Source organism: Aptenodytes patagonicus, chromosome 2 (assembly GCF_965638725.1).
Source record: "Aptenodytes patagonicus chromosome 2, bAptPat1.pri.cur, whole genome shotgun sequence".
Lineage (NCBI taxonomy): Eukaryota > Metazoa > Chordata > Aves > Sphenisciformes > Spheniscidae > Aptenodytes > Aptenodytes patagonicus.
Window position 1 is genome coordinate 55,376,021 of NC_134950.1, and position 20,072 is coordinate 55,396,092.

The 20,072-nt window shown below is 37.9% G+C and overlaps 1 protein-coding gene across 9 annotated transcripts in view; it reads right to left on the bottom strand.

Annotated features, from left to right (window-relative positions):
- Positions 1-20,072, bottom strand: part of DLGAP1 (DLG associated protein 1) — a 435,141-nt gene that overhangs the window by 132,592 nt on the left and 282,477 nt on the right. For 7 of the 9 annotated variants that reach the window (XM_076329901.1, XM_076329904.1, XM_076329905.1 and 4 more), the window contains one exon: positions 10,222-11,247. In XM_076329901.1, coding sequence (XP_076186016.1) covers positions 10,222-11,175 — 954 coding nt within the window. In that variant the 5' untranslated portion in view covers positions 11,176-11,247. Of the gene's footprint in view, positions 1-1,852; positions 1,973-9,279; positions 9,441-10,221; positions 11,248-20,072 lie in introns of those variants that run through there. The other 2 variants (XM_076329909.1, XM_076329910.1) reach the window with 2 other exon arrangements.

The window sequence follows — 20,072 nt, forward strand, 5'->3', positions numbered from 1 at the left end:
GGCTGAGTGGTTTTCTTTTTTTTATTTTTTTTCTTTTTCCTTTTTTTCCCCTTTTTTCTTTTCAGTAAGGTTTCAGTATTTAAGAGAATATTAGGGAAAGAAATTTGGGTCCAGTTCCCCTTTATCTTATTTCAGTTTCACAAGAGTCAGAAACCCTGATTTCAGAAGTTGGAGTAGGAGAAAACAGTAAAACATCATGTAACTGGTACTTGCAGGGTAAAGCACTTACAGGGTAAAGAAATGCTTTAGAAGTAGTAGATTTTTGCTTTGGCTATTAACAGTTGCAATATTTTTTATGAAAGGATCTGAGAGCACTGTCTGTGTATTACTAGAGTAAGACAAACAACCCTTAAAGGTCAGCATTTCCTTTCATTGTACCTATTTTGCTGTTTAGAAAATACAGGCAGATAAAATAATGTCAACATTTTAATACTTCTGTGCCGATAGTCAGATACCTCAAGCAATAGCTATTAAAAGAAGTGACCTGATTTTCAGAGTGCTTTCTTTGGTGCCTAAAAGGAATGGCTGTAACAGCTCATAGCAGACAATGCAATTTACTGTCACAGTAGTGTTTCATATCATGGGAAAAAAGTAAAACATAAAGCCCTCTCAAAACTACAAATTGTGAAAATAAAATCGATCACATTATTTCATGCATTCTGTTTCTATACATACGGTACTAAACATTCTGTAGCGTGTTTCCTTCTGTGGATTGGAAAAATGCTGGGAAAAGTGTCTATGTGAATCTCCAGCTCTTTTTTTTTTTCCCAGTCAGGAGGTCTGCACAAATTTTCCCACAGGCTTTTACTTTGTCTGAATGGCCAATATTATGTCTTGCGAGGTCACGTACTACACTGCACGCAAGTGCATATGCACGGTATCTGCTTCCTTAGAGGATTAATGGCATTAAGATTGACATACCTGAGATAAAGCTGTTTCATGCTTTTAAGAAAATCATATTATCCAATTGCCTTGGCAATACCATTTTTTCAGTATCAGAATATCAAGCATGAACATCACTTGCATGATTGTTTTTACTCTCATGAAAAAGGGGGAAGAGCTAAACTCAGATCTAACAATGAACATCATTGTTTTTGTGAAAATAGAACTATTATTATTCACACTACTGAAGTAATAGAGATCCTGGAAACATTTCATTCTGCAAATGATCTTAAAGATCATGTACAATTCTTTCTTTACAAGCCTAAAAATCAAGAGTGCACTTTACTTATACAAAAAGCGCAGTGAAACAGAACGCCATTATTACTTGAAAATACATAGAAAATATTCAGCAAAGGCCTCTGAGCCAGGCAACTTACTGAAACTTAAGACTTCAGCATACACCTAGAAATAAAATGTTTGTTGCAAGTATGAAAGCTAAGCCTGACTATAGTTTCTTTCTTCTGATTAAATGGCAGATATAAGATTCTTTTGTAAACAGAACAGACTATACAGATAACATACTGCCACCAGCCAACGTCTTACCTGGATTCAGCTTCATTTACTGTATAGATTACCTGTCCTGATCTTTAACTAAATTTATGTTGCTCTGGAAGTGTTCACACTTTGTCATTAGCCAGGCTGAAATGACTGGTCAATTCCTTTAATGCATTTTTTGACATAAAGGAACTGGATTTTTCTAATAGGTAGTCTAGGTCCCCAAATAAAGAAACTAAGCAAACAGTTATACTGGCCCCCCAGTTTTCAAACATTCATTTCAAAACCTCACACATAGTGCTATGTGAAATAAACCCAGCATGTAAGGACATTAGAATTTTTTATTCAATGTCTAAACAATAAAATTAGAACATCTAACTTCCTTCTTTTTTGCACAAAATTGTTATTAACTTACCTTACTGGATGAAATAGCAAACAGACTGTCTCTATAGCAAATTAAGTTCATTACTGATCTCTAGTTTGATTTGGTTTATTGCAGCTGAAATCATTAAAGCTTCTCCCTGTGCTTTGCCAAAGCAATGTGGATGACTACAGAAGTAAACACAAGGACTGGAAGGAGTGGCTAACCATCACTCACAGCAGTAGACTTGTAACTTTAGCTTTCTATTAGTATGCAAATACTTAATGAAATGAAATCACACAACTGAAGAACAATGCTTAATGACTGCTCAGTGCAGATTTTCAAACCCATGCAATTTGGTTTTCTTAGCCGTTATTATGCCTCTTCTGCGTGCTGTTAAGGAAGTTTCAATTGCCATCTTCCACTTACTAAGCCTATTCCTAGCATTCATGAATATTGAATTAATCAGACCAATAAAGATGAGTAGCATTTCATTCTATCAATGTGCATGCGTTAAGAATCATTGAAGTACGCAAAAAAAAAAGGAAGCCTTAGAAAGCTTAAAGAACAATATATGTTTAATAAGCCTCAAGAGTTTTCAGAAAGGCAGATAGGAAGGTTGCCTCTATTTAGGACAAACTTAATATGCTCAGTATCTGCAGCAACACTTGCTTTAGCTTGTACTATTTCAGCAATCAGGTTCTACTATAAATTCATTTAATTTAGCTGACTTATCTCCCTATTTTTTTACATGAAGAGCATTAACAGCCAAGACAAAGACCCTGTCCGAGATAGAACATTACTTCCTCAATCCTAAGTGCCCACACCTTACATCAAACCTGAACAAGCAGTGTGAAGAATTGCAATCTTCCTTCACATAACAGTCGTTTGGAAGGTCTTCTAAAACGGTATGAATCCTCATAGAGTAAGTCAATAGACAAAATTCTTCAAGCACTGCTCCAGTTTATAATTTTCATTCATCAAAAGGTGCCTTGACCACTAGCTTGTCAATATGATTCACATCCTGTTTTATGAAGAGGAATGTGTGTCTCCTACACTAAACAACCATGTCTTGATTCCAGATAAATTTTCTCCTCCTGCTTTACGCATAAAAATCCAACCAACCATGAAGAGGGCCACGTGGATACAATGATTCCAGCCAAGGGCCTTGCAAGTTTGCCAGCCCCAAACACGTTCTGCAGAAAGGAAGCCAAACAGCAACTACCACATCTATTAGCTGAAGGAAATGTAACTGAAGGTCATACAGCAGGACTCTCGGCCAGGACCTCAGACTAAAACTGCTTCAGTGATACTCATGGATGATATGCTCTCTGTGGCAGAGGGCAGACATTCATTCTCATCTTTCTCAATAACCTTGAAGCTTTCAGCGCAGTTGGCTATAATGAGATATGGCTCCTTGCCCAAGTAAGGATGAGAGGATGACTGTTAACATGAAAACCAATCCTGGAAAGGACACTTTCAATGACTAGCAATGGAGAAATGTTCTTTCACTTCTAGATACCTTCTTTTGGGGTGAATCAGTTGTCTCCCTAATCTCTTCAGCACCTGCATTCAGTGACTAGTTGACATCAAAAGCCAATTCTGTTAAATGAGATGTCATTTTACCTTTCTTTCACTACACACGACCACAAGCCCACTATCAAGCAGCCAGCAGGAAACTGGCTGGTGGATGGAGAACATGTAGCTGCATCTGTATCCTTGGAAGAAAACAGATGTGGTGGGGAGAGCATTTTGAGAAACAGCCCTTATGTTGTTTCTGTTGGCTGACTGTAACCGGATAATCTCTGGTGCTTTGCTAATGTTGTGCTCTCGCAGGCAGCAGCTGTAAGTAATGCAGTTAAGCTGCCATCTCCAGCTAGCTATTAGCTTCTACCACATTTTAGCGTACAGTGGACAGATTTCACTGAAACTTCCACAAGACTTTCTTTTGGATTACAGCAATGAAATATACCCGCGTAAGAAGCTTTCATTTAGCTCTAAGGAAACTTTCCTGGTTTCAGAACATCATAGCGTGTCTTCTCAGTGACTCCAAACTGTCACCTCTGCTTAACAGTAGTGTCCCACTGGATATCAAACTAAGGTCATGGTCTTGACTCTCACCTGCTGGGAACTGAATTGCTAAAGACCAGGAAATCTCAAAGATTTCCTAACAAACTGATTAGCAGGCTGGGGTTATGGCAGTATAGCAAAATTAGACACAAACTTATTTGCATAAAAGACTCTTAAAGACAATTCAAAGACCGTCTCTGGAAGCCGTGGCCCATCAGAACTGTCACAGTGCCTTATCCAACTGCACGGCACATTGCTTAGCCTTTCGTGAGAGAAATACATATCTATCAGAAGTCCAAACAAGACAGTCCATTGCACAGGCTCAGGGTAAGGGGATGACAGGACGAACAATATACAACAGGTTCGTGTTCTCGTTGCTTAATTCACTAGTGACAGAAGCTCAGCGGTGCAATAAGCACAGCACAAGAGCATTTGTAAGGAAGAACAGAAACTGTGGCCAGCTGCCCCCAGCTCAAACCACTCTTCTGGCACTGTAGTATTTCCCCACTCAAGATCTGTACTACAAATTCTATTCTTGAAACAAAAAAACAATAACTGGATGTAGGGGAAATATTCCTTATTACTTTGCACTGACTGAGGAAAACATATCACCGCTCAGTGTTTTTTTCCCCACCTACTTTGCATGTCTCCACAATAACAGCTAAGGATTTTGAACTCAGATGCAGGTTGAAATGATCCTTTTTGCTGGACTTGATTTGTCTTGAAGATTTTTGTTTGTTTGTTTGTTTTTTTAATTTTTTATTCTTTTACAGTGAAATTACTGAAAATAATAAGAATAGAACACTCCAGACATTTAAGGCTACAGAAAGGAGTCAGACCCAGGACTGAGTCAAATCTTATCCATGAAGGAACTGAAATAGATACCAAATGCCAGCGTGCAGCCATAATTTTCATAAACATTTCTGACATAACAGTATATGTAACATAGTGTCACCCAAGTACGTTGCTAAATCCTATATATGGTATGCTAGCAACACAAAATGGGGATCCAGCTGCCAGAATTACGTTCATTAATGGATGCGCTATTAGAACGTAGGGATGTTAACAGAATGAACCAACAGTAATTCAAGTTAATCTATAAAAATAAGATCAGTGCCAGTATATTCAATACTAAGAAGTTACAGAATGGTGATAGAACTAAAGGATAGAAAATTATTACCTAAGGAACACGGGCAGATAAAATTGCAGCTGAATGTGAAGTACTGACGTGGCTGTAGAACAGCTCTCTTAGTACTTAGGTGGCCCCCATTACTGCATTACTCAGACACCAAAGGTCAGTCCAGGTTTTAATTAAATGAATGAGAACACAGCTTTTGTTAAGGTGAAATATGTGGCAAGATCATTCTCACCAACTCAGCTGACAATTTCTTTTTTTTTTAAGGTAAATTAAAGGACTGCAAAGAGGAGGACGGCTATACTGAAATACTCTCCTACATATTTGTCTTAATATAGCAAAGACATCTGGGGTAGGTTTGCAGGTAGGCTAAAAAACCAAGAGGTAGGTTCAATGGAATTATTTCTTATTAATATATTTTTTTGTAAATAAGCTATTTTGTACTTTATTTATATTTTCAAAGTGCCCACAAATTCCCTAACTTTATTCATTATTCATATTACCTATCTCACAATTTTAAAACTGAAATAAATTAGTTTTCTGTGAACGATATTTTTTCAGTTTTCATGTTCTTAAATACTAGCTTATTTCAAAATTCATGAACACTTAAGAATTTCCAAACGTTTTCATGACTATTCCGTTACCTGGAAGCTGGCCTAGAATACATTATAACATTTGACATTTTATTTCACAATTGTTTAAATTGTTTCACTAGCTTTACTGAGAATTATGTTTCATATGAGCTCAGTAAAAAAAATTTGAAACTTATACCTCATATACTTCGTTATTTCTGACTGGAAAATTGAAGGGGAAATAATATACACTTCATTTATTTTCAATTTATAATGGAATAAGAGAAAAAAAGGCAGGTCTTCAGACAGATATATGAAAAATGGAAGATCAATATTAATGGATATTAAAATACAACTTTTATATATATACATACTGAAAGATTAATTTGAATATGGTAGTTGCGACAGAAATGCAAACACCACAAATGAGGAAAAAGTAGAGATTAACTGAAAATGCAGATAGACTTGCATAGATAAGCCCAGTATAACAGATCTAACATAAATTGCTGGGTCATAAGGATAAACACTTTGTAATTTAACATACCGCGTTAACAAATCCTATGACAGATATTGGTCCTTATCAGCACCCTGACCTAGGGCAATGCTCTCTGTTTGGCCATCCATGGACACAGGCAACAGAAAGAGGCTGGGATTGAGCAGTATCTCCTAAGAAACTGTGGAAGTGCCTTGTCCTGAGACTGGAAAACAAGTCACTTTAACTATGAGTTTCTTAACACTACATATTATATAATAATGCACATTACAGACAACCTTCACACAGGAAACTGAGCACAGCACAAACCAGAGCCCTTCGCCACCAGAAAATGCTTATTACACTCAGAAACTTGGCTTATATTTTTTATAGTATTTCTCACAGTCTCCCACCAAAGGACAAGTGATGCAAATGCGGAACTCGGATGACTGCACCGTTGTCCCCACCTACTGCACTTCAGTTTTCAGAAGTAAAATTTCCATCCTCAGCCCCAAGTATCTGACACAACTGACTTCAGTCTCATCAAATGGGATCAAAAGAAAACATATGACTGACCCACATAAGAAGAAAAGAGGAATAATATGAAAAATGTCATCCTTTGTATTTTTCTCCATCTCAATGAATGGACCAAGGACAATGGGAATAGTAATTACAGGGAACAGTGAATGGCAAAACTATAATCAGAGACAAACTCTGCAGTGTATTTTATACTCTATCAGCTTCAACAATCATGAATTCATAGAAAACAAGAGTGTCAAAAATATCTACCCGTGTATTTAGACCCTATTGTTCTCAGAAAAAGACTGCTGCTTACATTTTGCCTTCGATAGTTTTGCTTAATTTTATTTTTTCCAGAGGAGAAGCTACCAGAGAAGTAGAGGCTGTCCACTGCTTTGTAAATTATTCTCTCAAGGGAGGGAAACCATTTTGAAGAAGAATTTTGAGAAAACACAAACAGTTCATTCTCACCTTCCTTCAAATTATTCCAACTGTAAACCTGGATCAAATAAAAGCACTTCCCTGAAGTAAGAAGCAGCTCAAAAAAAGGACCTTATCTTTCTACTATCCAGCTCCTCATTCTTGAAAGGAGAAATAGACAGAAGAGAAAAATACAATTCCATTCCCAAAACACAGGTGAGAGGAAAAGGTTTGCTTGACAGTCTTTAGACTAGTCTGGGAGCTAATACCTCTTTCTGAAGGTGCACAGTGTTGAGCCAAGCCTCCCCTAGACCTCCGAGGACGGACACTGCACCTCAGCACCCGGGCTGGAAGCAGAGCCTGCTGGGGTAAAGAAAGACTGTGCAATGCAGGAGGACTCTGCACTTGATCCAAATTCCAAATTATGAGAAATAAGCCCATCTGTAACACAAACTACTGCCAACTTCTTCCACAGAACGGTTATGTGGAAAATATCACACCAAGTGAGATAATTGTTTGTTATTTCCATGTCTTTACACTGAGAATTCATCCAGATACTTTTCTGATAAAAGCCCTTACAAGCAAATGTGAAGTCAGCGTCACCTGTGATCTCTGATATACTCAGATCTGTCAGGATAAAGAAAATTATCCTGAGTACCCTGAGTTGAAAAAAAGTCGCTCCTTCATTGCATTCAGATACTATCACAAGAAGAGTTTGCATGAACAAAATAGTTGCCTCTTTCAAGGATCAGAGGGTTTATGTCCTGGGCCATAAACAACAGCTTAAATTACAAGTGAGTTGATAAATGCATCTATTTAACTTTTAATGAGTTAAATAAAGCAACAAAGAATTGTCATAATAATGAAATTACATTATCAGAGTTGTCCAGTATTGTCATGAATTTGCAGCTTTCATCTCATTTAGTGCATTTCTAATTGTTCTAACATAGGACACCAGCCTTTTGGTACAATGATGAGAAGGTCACCAGGAAAATAAGAGATATACAGAATACCTCTGCAGCCCACTAACGGAGTAATACTCTGCTGCCGTTGATATATATTTACATTGCAGGACAGCCAAAAGGCCTCAATTAGGTTCTGTGCCCCATTGTGCTGGGCACTGTGGAAACACAAAAGGGAACAAAGCCCAAGCCCCAAAGGGCTTGTAGTGTAAAAAGATAAGTGATATAGTGAAAAGAAAGGCAATGGGATGCATTCAAAATAGACTGACCTTTTAATACCTATATCCATTTGTCATCCTTTCAAGCTGCCAAGAGAGAAGAATAATCCTGACCTGCTTCCTCAAATCTACCCTACTTTGTTTGAACATTATTTCCAATGTTAATTGAAGCCTGGTTAAGATCTTCCTTTATTTTAAAAACAATTTCAAACCAGTTATATTTCCCTGGCTTTTACAAACAAGCATACAATTAGAAAAAATGAAACAAAATGAAATGAAAACCAAACTAAAACTACCAGTGAGGATGGGAAACACAGTGAGAATTTAGTTATTCTAAGTGAAAATTTAGTTATTCTAATTCCTGCCCTTGACAATTGTTGGACATTTTTTCATACAGACACAGATAATGTCCTCTAATTCCACTTCAAGAGTCTATTCCTGTCAGTTAAACATTATCTAAAAGTCCCTATGGAGGTGTTCATTTAAAGCTGATGCTGGCACAGTTTTTCGCTCTTTTCTAGCCATCTGGTCACATACTGAATTGTCAGCTATTTTCTCTAAACCTGAGAGGAAGATTGAAGGAGTAAACAAAAATATCAACAAAAGAAATCTCAGGGTCCAAAGTAACCACAACAATCAAGCCTTAAAGTTACGATTTCTTCTCACTCACAAAATTCAGACAAAAGAGACTTAATTAAAAAAAAAAACCTCAAAAGGTTGCAACCTGAGGCTATTTTGAAACCCCTCTCCCTCCCCAGTCCATACGCACAGCTGTAAACACACACTGAGCATTGATATTGCCCCCTCTCCCCCATCCCACTCTCCTAACAATTAGTAGAAAATACACAGATCCATTTCTTTACATTTAAAACTTAGAATCCCAGAGGCTGGCTTTCAAAATTATTTTGCTTGCCATTCAATAAAACCTTTTAAGATCAATTTTTAAATGTGGATGCCTCCGTCCTACGCTTTCTCTGCGTACTGACTTAAGCAACAGAATGTGGAAGCTGACTACCTCATTAAAGCACCCATATGAGAAAACTTGCTACAGTTTCTATACAAATAGACAAGAGTCCCACTACATTAAAATGAAACCAAATCATCTTAGCAAACCTCTTTTTTCCTCATGGTCTTCTCTCTTCTCTGCGCAACGTTGTTCCATCTTACACACACACTTAGATTTGCCATAAGTGCTTCGTTTAAAGTGCATAAAAGCTATCCACAGCTCTCCTAAGAATGAAACAGTTTTAATATTTTCTGATCCATGTTCCTGCCACAAACATTCACTGGCAGTATGATAGCTCCAAGAGCAGACATCTGATTCTTGACATTTAAAGATACAATACTGGTGAAAAATAGTGACGCTGTATTAACTGCAAACAGCTTGTGAGGGAGTAGGTGATGTACTCCTAAAATGTATAATCAGAACAAGCAATAATTTCAACCTTTTGATTTTTTATTTTTGACTCAAAGCCATGAGAAAGAGGAATAGCCAGATAAACAAATCTGGACACGTTACAATAACTGTTTTATGAGAATTTATATTCTATGGGAAAAAGGAAAGCAGGTTGTTTTCCTGCTGGAGAAAGTATTAAGGTACCCCAAAGTTTCTCAAAAGGATCTCAAAAGCTTTCATAACAAAATAAGCAGTAGATGTAGGCAAATCTTGAAATTACAGAAATCAAAGAATTTGTATCCTGGTAACATTCAGTTAATTGACATTGTAATGCTAAGTGCAAGCACTACAACATCAAATTCCCTATACCCCTACTGTGACTGCCTTATAAATTCAAAAAGTACACAGAAGGATCTTATTTTTCCCACATGAAAAAATTAAGCCTGTTCCAACTGTTTCTTTGAAATACTGAATGATGGCAAAAAAAAAAAAAAAGAAAAGAAAAAGCAGATTTATTTTTAATTTCAGCAGCATTACCCCTTGTTTGTCGATCAGTGACCTCTTGGGAAAGTTGCAATATCAGAGAAAACCTCCATCCCCCACAAACACCTGAGACAAGGCAGAGCACAGTTAACAGCAATCAGTTCTCCACACTGTACCTGGAGGTACTGACATGACCGTTCCTGTTGACACGTCTCTGCCTTCACCACTGTCTGGTCCATGTTAACTGATGCTTTCTGGTAAACTTCACGGGCTCTGCTTACGGTTAATGTAGAGGACCAAGAGCTTTTCTTCATTAACTGGGAGTCCAAATTCACAGGCAGGTTTGCACAGGTAGAGCATTTGACATCATTATTGCTTCTGGATGACTTCACAGTATGTTCGCTAATAGTGTTATAGGCTTCCATAAAATATTGGGAAGAAGAACGATCAGGGCATCTTCCCATGGTCATGACCCCACTGGGACCATGATAAATGCAAACATCATTGTCCAAGTTGTCATCTGAACTCCACCATCCTGATGCATTGGATCTGGGCTTACCTTCTGATCGCCTTTCTTTACTTTTGCTGCGCTTCCCATACCTCATCGTCTGCGACTCCTCCGGGCTCGCTTTGCCCCCATTGACACTCCCCTTCGATGGTCCCTCCAGTGAATGGGACTTGGTAAAGAGCTTTTGGACAGAATGAACCAGATGCCGGATCCTCCCTGGGCTGTCGCTGCGGTGCTCCATGGCAGTCCGCTTGTACTGCAGAGTGTGGTAGCCATCCCGATTCAGAGGCAGCTGCCGCTCAAACTGGTCCAAAAGGTTGGCAGGAATGCGGTTGGTCTTGTTGGCAGTTCCATGGGGAACCAGAGCACACTCGTCCTTGAGTTCGTGGTGAGAACTGTAATGCCTCCGGGGAAACGTGCTGCTGGCAATCTGATCGTTGTAGGGCACCATGCACTCTGCCTGAAAAGAGTTCCTTTGAGTGTAGTAAGGGTGGTCTGCAGGATGGGGGTCCACTGGGTTTAACAAATATGGCTTCCTGTCCGGGTGGTGTGGCAGACTGTCACATGGAGGGTCACAGGCAACCCCATGATGATGACTACGGCTGCTAGATAATCCCTTCATCGTTGATGTAAAGCAAGTCCCAAAGTCATCTAATACGTATGGCTATGCAACGGGCAGATCTCAGAGAAAGGCCTAAAAGAATGAAATACAACAGAAGCCATAAGATATTCAAGCTAAGAGAAAAAACAGCATGTGCACATATAGCATTCATTGTTTCTTATTGTAAAAATAATTGGAATAAACATTCTCTGATTCTTTTTATTGCTTAATCTTTCCCATGTCCAACATAGTGATAGGGGATACCTAAATAATACACAAGAAAAATTATCTTGTTCCACCAGCTGGAAAACAGACGCAAGAAAATTCTTCTGATATGAAATTCACTGTTGTTCACGAATCCACAGCAAGAGAAGTATCACCACCTATACTCTAAAACTTCAGTCCTGAAAACATTCATGGACAGGGGCCCCCCAGGAGGCCTTAATTGCTCATCTGCATGTTTTCAGGGCCAAATAAATGCATTAAAAAAGATCATGTCCTTAATGGAGCGCTTTCTGGGTTACTTTGGGCCAAATACAAAGTGTGGTGCAATTAATGGGAAACTTTTCTCTGTCTTCAATGCACATCTGTTCATGATTCAAGTGCAGTTTTACTCGATCTCCACGTTGTCTGCCTAGACTGTAAGCATCTCAAGACAATATCAAAACGTTATTTCTGTAAGCTCTTTTCAAATTAATAATAAAACAATAATACATTACATTAACTTTGTCAAAATGAAGCCAAACCAACTGTTTAATAACCTATATATTTGGGCTCGTTGTATTTACTGTTTACTCGCTCCTATTCACAAAAAAAAATCTTACTCTGATAATGCATGGCTTGCTTTAATTTTCCATAAATTTTCAGAGTACTAAGCAGTGTTTAAATATATAGGTATAGGTGTTTAAATATAGTAGGTATATAAATACCTACTCCTTCTACTATTAGGGGAATCGGTATAGCCAAAACTTGCATACTGCTGTAACAGCGTAAGCGATCTCAACACTTAATACCTGATTGCAGTTATTTGGCCCTGAAGTGACTCACAATGTTATAGACTATTGATTACAACAAGTTGAAAACGGAAATCTTCATCACAAATGATATAATAGCCACTCTGTTTGAGGCCAGATGTCCTCATTTCAGCTCTCACCACTAGCAAAAGTCTGGATGCAACTGTTACTGCAACCTCTGAGCTACTAATGTGTAAATTGTGGGGTTTCAGATGTGGCAAAACGTTCTCATGGTGCTGTCTCAGCTCCTGATGGGCAGAGGACTCCTTAGAGGATGCCCTCTTATACCACACTGAAATCGGAGTCACTCAGCTACTTTATTCCTTTCCGGCATGGCTAATCACATAATGCTTTTGGAAATGTCACCCTTGAGATCTTTCTTGGAGTATGGATAGACACGCATAGCCAACAATTTTCCACTATGTTCCTCCAGTGTTCTCTCAAATAAAGTTCATGTTTTAACAGGTTGTAGACATTGTACCTACTGGCAAGTTGGCCACAATGATTTTTTCTAAAATAGCATTAAGTTAATGTCAGTCTAGAAAAGCATGCTTTGCATTTCATCAGAACATATTTTATATTTTTTTCTGAATCTGCGGTGAGCTAAAGAGGAGTTTTTTTCAATATGCTTCAAAGCTAGTGTGGATGTCCTGCATTTCACTCCCCCTCACTGGATCCCTGCAATGCAGAAAATGTTCATTCTAAGGAGACCCTGAATTAAAAAAAAAAGTGTTTTCAAAATACCACAAAAGGCACTTGAAATATTCCAAATGGATGAGCTCGCTGGCTTACCTGAAGAGGAGAATGGCCAAAGGCACTTTTAAAAGTACAAAAATAATATATTCAGAGAGCTGGACTTGCCAATTATACTGTAGTGACAATCCTTAGCACTTCTAAAGAGCATTTTACATCCCTACCAACTCCTTTAAAAATGTGATCTATTGGACTGCGTAATAGAGAAACATCCAAAGGGATGTAGTAGTAGATCCATTACTGGGATCATTGAAAATGTGACTTGACCAAGAATATCCCGTCAAGAAGAATACCACTAAAGGATATAATGACCACATAAAAATACTCCAGTCTCTGGTATCTATGAATAACTTTCACACTTGAAGGCTTGTGAAAACAAGGCTTCAGCCAGTTAATTTTTATTTAAATCCATTTACAATCATGCAACAGTCCTTAAGATGATTGATAAATTATCTTAGCGCTAACAATAGACTAGTGGGCTATATAAGATAAAAATAGTAAAACCTTGCCCCAAAGATATGAGAAAGATGTGGAGAAGCACAGTAAAGTGGGACATGCCCAGAACCAGTGATTTATTTTCATTTTTTCATTATCTGAATGGCTATGAATTTTTCATTTTTGTGTACTGTGGAAAAAGAGTATATGTAGACAAAGAACTGAAAGGACCAATAATTTACGGAATAGTGAAGTCATGACAGGCACAGGGGCTACCATGGAATTATTAAGAATATGTACTCTTAATATATTGATAGAGCAGAATGGCTGGGATGAGGAAGCACTTGATCTGATTTATAGGCTGGGACAGAATAGTGTGGAATATCTTGAAGATAAAGAGGAGCTTATAAGTATGGTTTGATCGATGAGAGCAGCAGTGTTACCAGCTGTGTTTTGGATGGACTGGCAATATGGATGCTAAGGAGGATGTGCAAGAAGTCTTAAAAAGTGAAAAAGCTTATGAAAAGTGACATTTGTCTGTACAGAGAGAAAGGGACAGGCTTCCATAAATTGTGGAGGAAGATTGGCTAAGCACTGCTATATGAGCTTGGATGGCAAGTAGGATGGTGGAAATGTTTAGGAGAAAAGATAACATTTAGTTCTACACCCATTTTGAGTCTGAGCTGTCAATGAATCTGCCGTGAGGAAGTACTGGAGAAAAAAGCAGAAAATAGATAGGATGATCTGCCCAAGAAGAATCAGATGAACAGATACAGAGAATAACAGAGAAAATATGCTTGTGAAAGCAAAAGATCATAGAGTTACAAAAAAAGGAGGATAAAGCTTTGCAGGAGCAGCAGATTTAAAGGAGGAGGAAAAAAAGAAGTAGCAAAGACCAGAGCGTGATAGAAAAACCAAACCAAAAACAAGAGGGAGCAACCAACCTGTGTAACAAAAAGGAGTGAGGGTAAAGGCTCCAAAACCTGGGAGAAATTGAGTAAAAACTGTTTATTCCCAACTTTTAGATTGGTATATGCATTATGAGAGGTTTTTTCTGCTGCAACAGCATTGAAAACATTTTATCATGCGTCAATTGTGATAAAAAACCATGAGTATTAACTAGAATATAGCTTCATTTTACCTTAACTATATTACTGCTGCTACAGTATTGAAAGTGCAATGAATTAGAAAAAATCCAAGAATGAACCATAGTGCACCTTCCAGGAAGGAAAAAAATAAGTATAATATGCTCTGCACTGAAGAAAGGAGTAATGCTTTTCTTAAATATTTAGTGGACAATTCTTCTTCACAGAAAAAAACCCAACACAATTCCTAAATCACTCTCACACCTCAATCCTGCTTTAATATGTTAATATATGCCTAGGAGAAAAACACCCTATAGCCTCTGCTTCCATCAGTATTTTTCAAAAAATATGTATCATCTTCCATAATTGTGTTGGCTGAACCTATCAATCAATGTTTAGTGCAATTAACAGCTGGAGACAGGGCTATCTGATCATGCCATGAATAGCTGAGAGGAAGCCAATTAAGATTTTTATTGTATTGTTATTTTTTGGCCAAACTAGGAACATTTAATTACTCATGAAATAAGGCAAGATAATTGAAGAACATACTGCGTATTATAAACAGTGGAAATAGCAATTCTATGGACAGCAGACCAAAACCACTTGACGGCACAGGAATAAATGAGATGTTAAATAGATACAGCATTGTAAGGCTGAAGAATGCTTATTACTTTCAACATTCATGTTACATTTGCTTTTGTTTTCTTGAGGATGCCCTGGGTAAGAAGGATACGAATATATTCATCCTTGCTGCTAACATGGTGTCCCTAATGCACAACAATTTGTTGGAATAACTTAGTGGCTAGAAAAATGTGTAATTAATTCTTATGTAATTAAAGTGAAAATGCATGCAAAATAACAAAACATGAATACATAAATTACCTACACTTTTACAAATTTTATTTAACTACATTGTCTACTGACATGTTCCAAATTTATTCATAAAACACGTCTTCAAGAAACATATTCTTTCCCTTAGATAAATGTGAAAACTTCTCTCTTATAAAAGATCTACTGATATGCCACATAGCCCCTCCAATTTTATCTCACGAGACTGCAGAATTACATTTCTTACATTTTTACAGGAAGCTGTGAAAAACAATCAGGTACCAAATGCTTTCCCTAAAATAATGCATACATAGGTATATAGAGAGTAAGTAGATAATACAGGAGAATGTAGCAGGTAATACAAAATGGATAACTAAGAACTCAAAAATGACTAATATAATAAAAATGGTTTATGGCCATTAGCAACTTACAAACCTTCATAATTGAAATGAAGAGTCAACATCCATAATTTTATCTTTTTTCAATAATCTGATTATGTTGTAGCAGTTCAAGATTCAGAGCAAGGCAAACTGCCACATGCACAATATAATGCATAATATAAAGTGTAAGGTCAATAACTGCTAAGATAACTGACAGAATGGCAGTGGTATCTATGTCAAGGTGTGTAGCTTAACTATAAAAACATGCAAGTAAGATATGTATGAGAAACAGACAAACATGCTCTTGCAATTTGTATTAGCAATATACAGAAGGAAGGCAATGCAACTACATTACGTGTAGTTACCAACAGAGACCCCTAACAGCCAACCCTAACCTTAACGCCAACAGAGACACCCTAATTAAGTGTCATCAGGACCACAGCACCTTAAGTCTAATATCCTTGTCTGTTCAGAAACTAAGGAGTGAGAGATGTTGAAATTCTTTCTCGTTGGGTGAACGTGGTTCTTCTAAGATACCATTGAGTGAGTTAGAGGATGCTTCTGAATCTTCAGCTTTGTGCCAGGTCCAGAAACTGAAGGGCTGGTACACAGGTGGGTGGCAATATAAACACGCAATGTCACGTATGTACAGCTCTGAGTCAGGAAGGCATTTAATTGTGCGCACAACTGGAAACACACATTTGGACCGTATTGGTACTTACACCTCAGATCACAGCAGTCTTTTCAAAGAAATGCTGTTACTGTTTGAAGTGAGAGGACATAAATCATGTTTTTTAGCAGCACTATTTGTAGTTGTGCTCCCATTTTATGCTCTATGGTAAACAAAGACAGGTTCTCATTTCCATATTGAACGCCAAAGATTCTCAGCATTTGCGTATTTATTTACTCACATGCTATGGGATGTTCCCAGGGAAATTCCTTTCCCTGATTCTCTGACTTTTACAAACACATGGAAGATACGTTTACGCTGAGAATCAAACTTCCCCATGCTCCTCATGCAGCACATTGCATTATACCAAAGGTCTTAATATTTTGCAGCCATTCTGTGTGGCCTTTCTGTTATGTTACATCACATTAATGAAAATCTAGACCTCAATAAAAGGCTGCATATTCTAAAATGCATCTATCCACATATTTTATTAAAGGTGTTCAGAAGAAAATGAGGTCTCAAATTATCTTCCTAATCCATTTTGGCATGTAATATGAAAGATACTGTGCCTTGGGTAAAACTCTCAAGAGAATGTCTGGCTTTTGCTTCCATGTCAGCAATCACACCAGGCAAGCGATACTTACAATATAATTTAATCTTGAACAGTGGACGGGGAGTCATAAAGAGGAAAGTTTTGGCCAGTAACATAAACTCATTTTAAGTTCATGGGCAGATCAATAAGTGGGAGTAACGGGGGAAAAAATGTAATTAAACTCTAGCTGATCCGTGAGGAGTCCCTTGTGAATGGTATGCATACAGAAAAAACAAGAAGAGAGGCATCCCAGCAATGATGTCATAAAAATGGATGGGTTTTTTTTCTGTCTGCATCCAGCAATCTTTAGTTTCAATATACTTGTGGTGACGAGTTTCACATTGACATTTGATGACTGTTTTCATCCATGAGCTTTTGGTGAGCAATGGTGGTGGTCAGTACCAGGGTAGTATGTGCCTTGAATGTTTGGGTTTGGATTTCTTTTCTTCTCTGTGGCTAACAGCAAGTTGATTCTTCACTAGGAGTGTCACTAAAACTGTAGGCACTAAAGGAACCTAACACATAATTAATCTCTGAGTCATATCTAAATACATTACAAGGTCTGCAAGAATTCTAGCAGTAATATGTCAGCAAAATTTTGACACACAGAGTCTGATTTTTTCAATCCCGTTAGGAGTGCAACTGGCAATAGGCAGGATTTCATGCAAAAACCTTGGCTCTACAAATAGAAATACTAAACTGCGATCATCTGCTCTTCCACTCTCCTCATTTGCACACACAATTAACAGTCAACTTTTAAAAAATTCTGATCTGCTCCAGTGAGTAATAATATGCTGTGTAATTAGACTGCTCGTGCCTTTTCTGCGGTATAGGACACAGTCTCTCTGACTTGGTAAGGTACAGCACATCGGTTGGAGAGCCTGTTGTGAATTCCACTGCAAATTCAGAACTGCCAATCAACATTTTCTTTTCCCAGAAGGAAAACGACCAGGAGATTATGTCTGTATAATGTGCATGTAAGAAAATATATTAAATTGAATTATTTGATAAATGTCATATAGGCAGTATTGAAGCATATACCTCATATACAAGTTTGGATTTTGCATTTTATCCTTCTCAGTCTGTAGGACGATGAACTTTATGACCTTGAGATTCCAGAATGCTGTTTGGGCTGGGGGAAAGAGTGAAAGGGGATGAAAAGGAAGATACTCCAAAATTTGGAACAAGATTCACACATACTTACCTGGGTTGCTCTCTTTTGGGTACCCTTCTGTCACACCTAAGTTTGCGACTCTAGAGATCTTTTACTTGCTTTCCTCACAGAAGATTTCTTAAAATGAAATGATTACAGTCACTACTTTCTAGCAATTACAGATAATCAATGTGATTTAGACTGCTTATATTATCTCAGGATTACAAAAGGAAGCAAGTATGAGGGGCAGGCCACACTTTCCTACAGCACTGACATCTCATAAAAATGGAGGGGCTATCACAGTGGCATGAAACGTACAGCATTAAATGACTAATACGCATATGGAGATTTCAGGTATGTATATAGATTCCTGCAAGCCAGTCAGTTATGAATGTCAAAGGCTTATTTTTCTAGTAGGAATGAGATGATCAGCAGATAAAACCTACATTCAATGTGTGCAATGTACTTTTCCTGTGAAAGTCAAGTAATTTCATGCTCAGCAATGTGGTCACGTAGTGAAAATGGACATCCTTGTACTAAAAGAAGCACTTGATCCTCATTGCAAGGACACTAATGTGACCAAGCAAAGGAGCCACTATAGCATCTAGTGACTGTTTGAAAGCAATCTAATGGAAGCTGCTAATCTAAATCAGACCTTGCACCAACATTGCACAATCCTCAGCTGCATGGCTCACTATCTCATTTTCTACCAGTTTTTTAAGTGCTCTGCAACTCTGTAGGATGGCACTTTTTGCGACAGGAATCATAGTTAAATTATTGCCTGAGCTACAGGTTTGCATGATCTCAAGAGCATTTCTACACATATCTTGAAATGACAATATTCACCGTCAAGCCAGACAACTGGCTTTTCTTAGTCCTATGCACTACAGTCCACTCAAGGCACACCACACCAGAGAATCCATACTTTTATTTCTATGATGGCAGTGACAGTGTGATTATGTGACTTTGCTGGTCTTGACCAGCAATTCTCATGACTCAAGCTGGCTCTAAGTTTTCTATTCCTTACTATTTAGAAATTAAGCTAAACTTTATGTTAAATATTTCTTTCTCCACAAAAAAATCACCCAACTCATTTTAATTTAATGAAACATAGTTTTATGAGACTCCTTCTACAGCTCCAGTCTTACTCACAGACCTTGACCTCATTTAGCAAAAACAGAGGTTGATTTCCTTGAAGAATGTTCTTCCAAGTACACTGTGATCTTTTAAGTCCAAGCAAAAGTGAATGCTACAAAAACATATAAGCATCAGAGTCTCTATGCTTGCAGATGGTCTCCCATCTTGGCTTTCAATTGTTAGCTCTATTTGAATGGTGTCACCCCTGAAAATCTGTTGTCAGCCCCAGAAACTAATGAAAATGGAGAAAGAAATCTACAAGTGTTTCAATGGAGAAACTTCATGGAAACTTTACAGGAGCTCCGTGAAGACCAAGGGTAAGAGTTGTGAAGACACTGGTTTTGACAGAATGACACTACAGGGCTTATTGATCTTCATAGCTGGACAGCCCATACGCTACCCCCACTAGCCCACCAGAAAGAAAAAAACCTGCAAAGCCTCAGTGAAAATGTCCCATATTGTAACTACCAGAAAGAACTTCCTGGAAAATCCATTTCATAATCATATTAGTATTATGGAGCTTTGACTATATCAACAAATATCACCATTATGATCACCCTGCCCAGTCATGGGTACGTTCCAGGTCCTGTGTGCCAAAGCCAGGCTTCTCCAGTGAGGCAGTAGGAAAAGAGATGAAGCAAACAGCGGCAAGAACGTTCTGCTCGTATCCAAGGCCAGTGAACTTCTACATGGGAGAAAACTGACTCTTGGAAGAAACAAAAGCCCTCTCTGAAGGTATGAGGTAAAAGAGCTCAGCAAGCAAGGTGGAAAGTTCATTGGGTTGAAAGAAAACAGTCATGCTTAGATCAAAACTTAATCTTACTCATTTTAACCTGTTCCTTCCATCTCAATCTAAAAGTAAAAACCAGCAA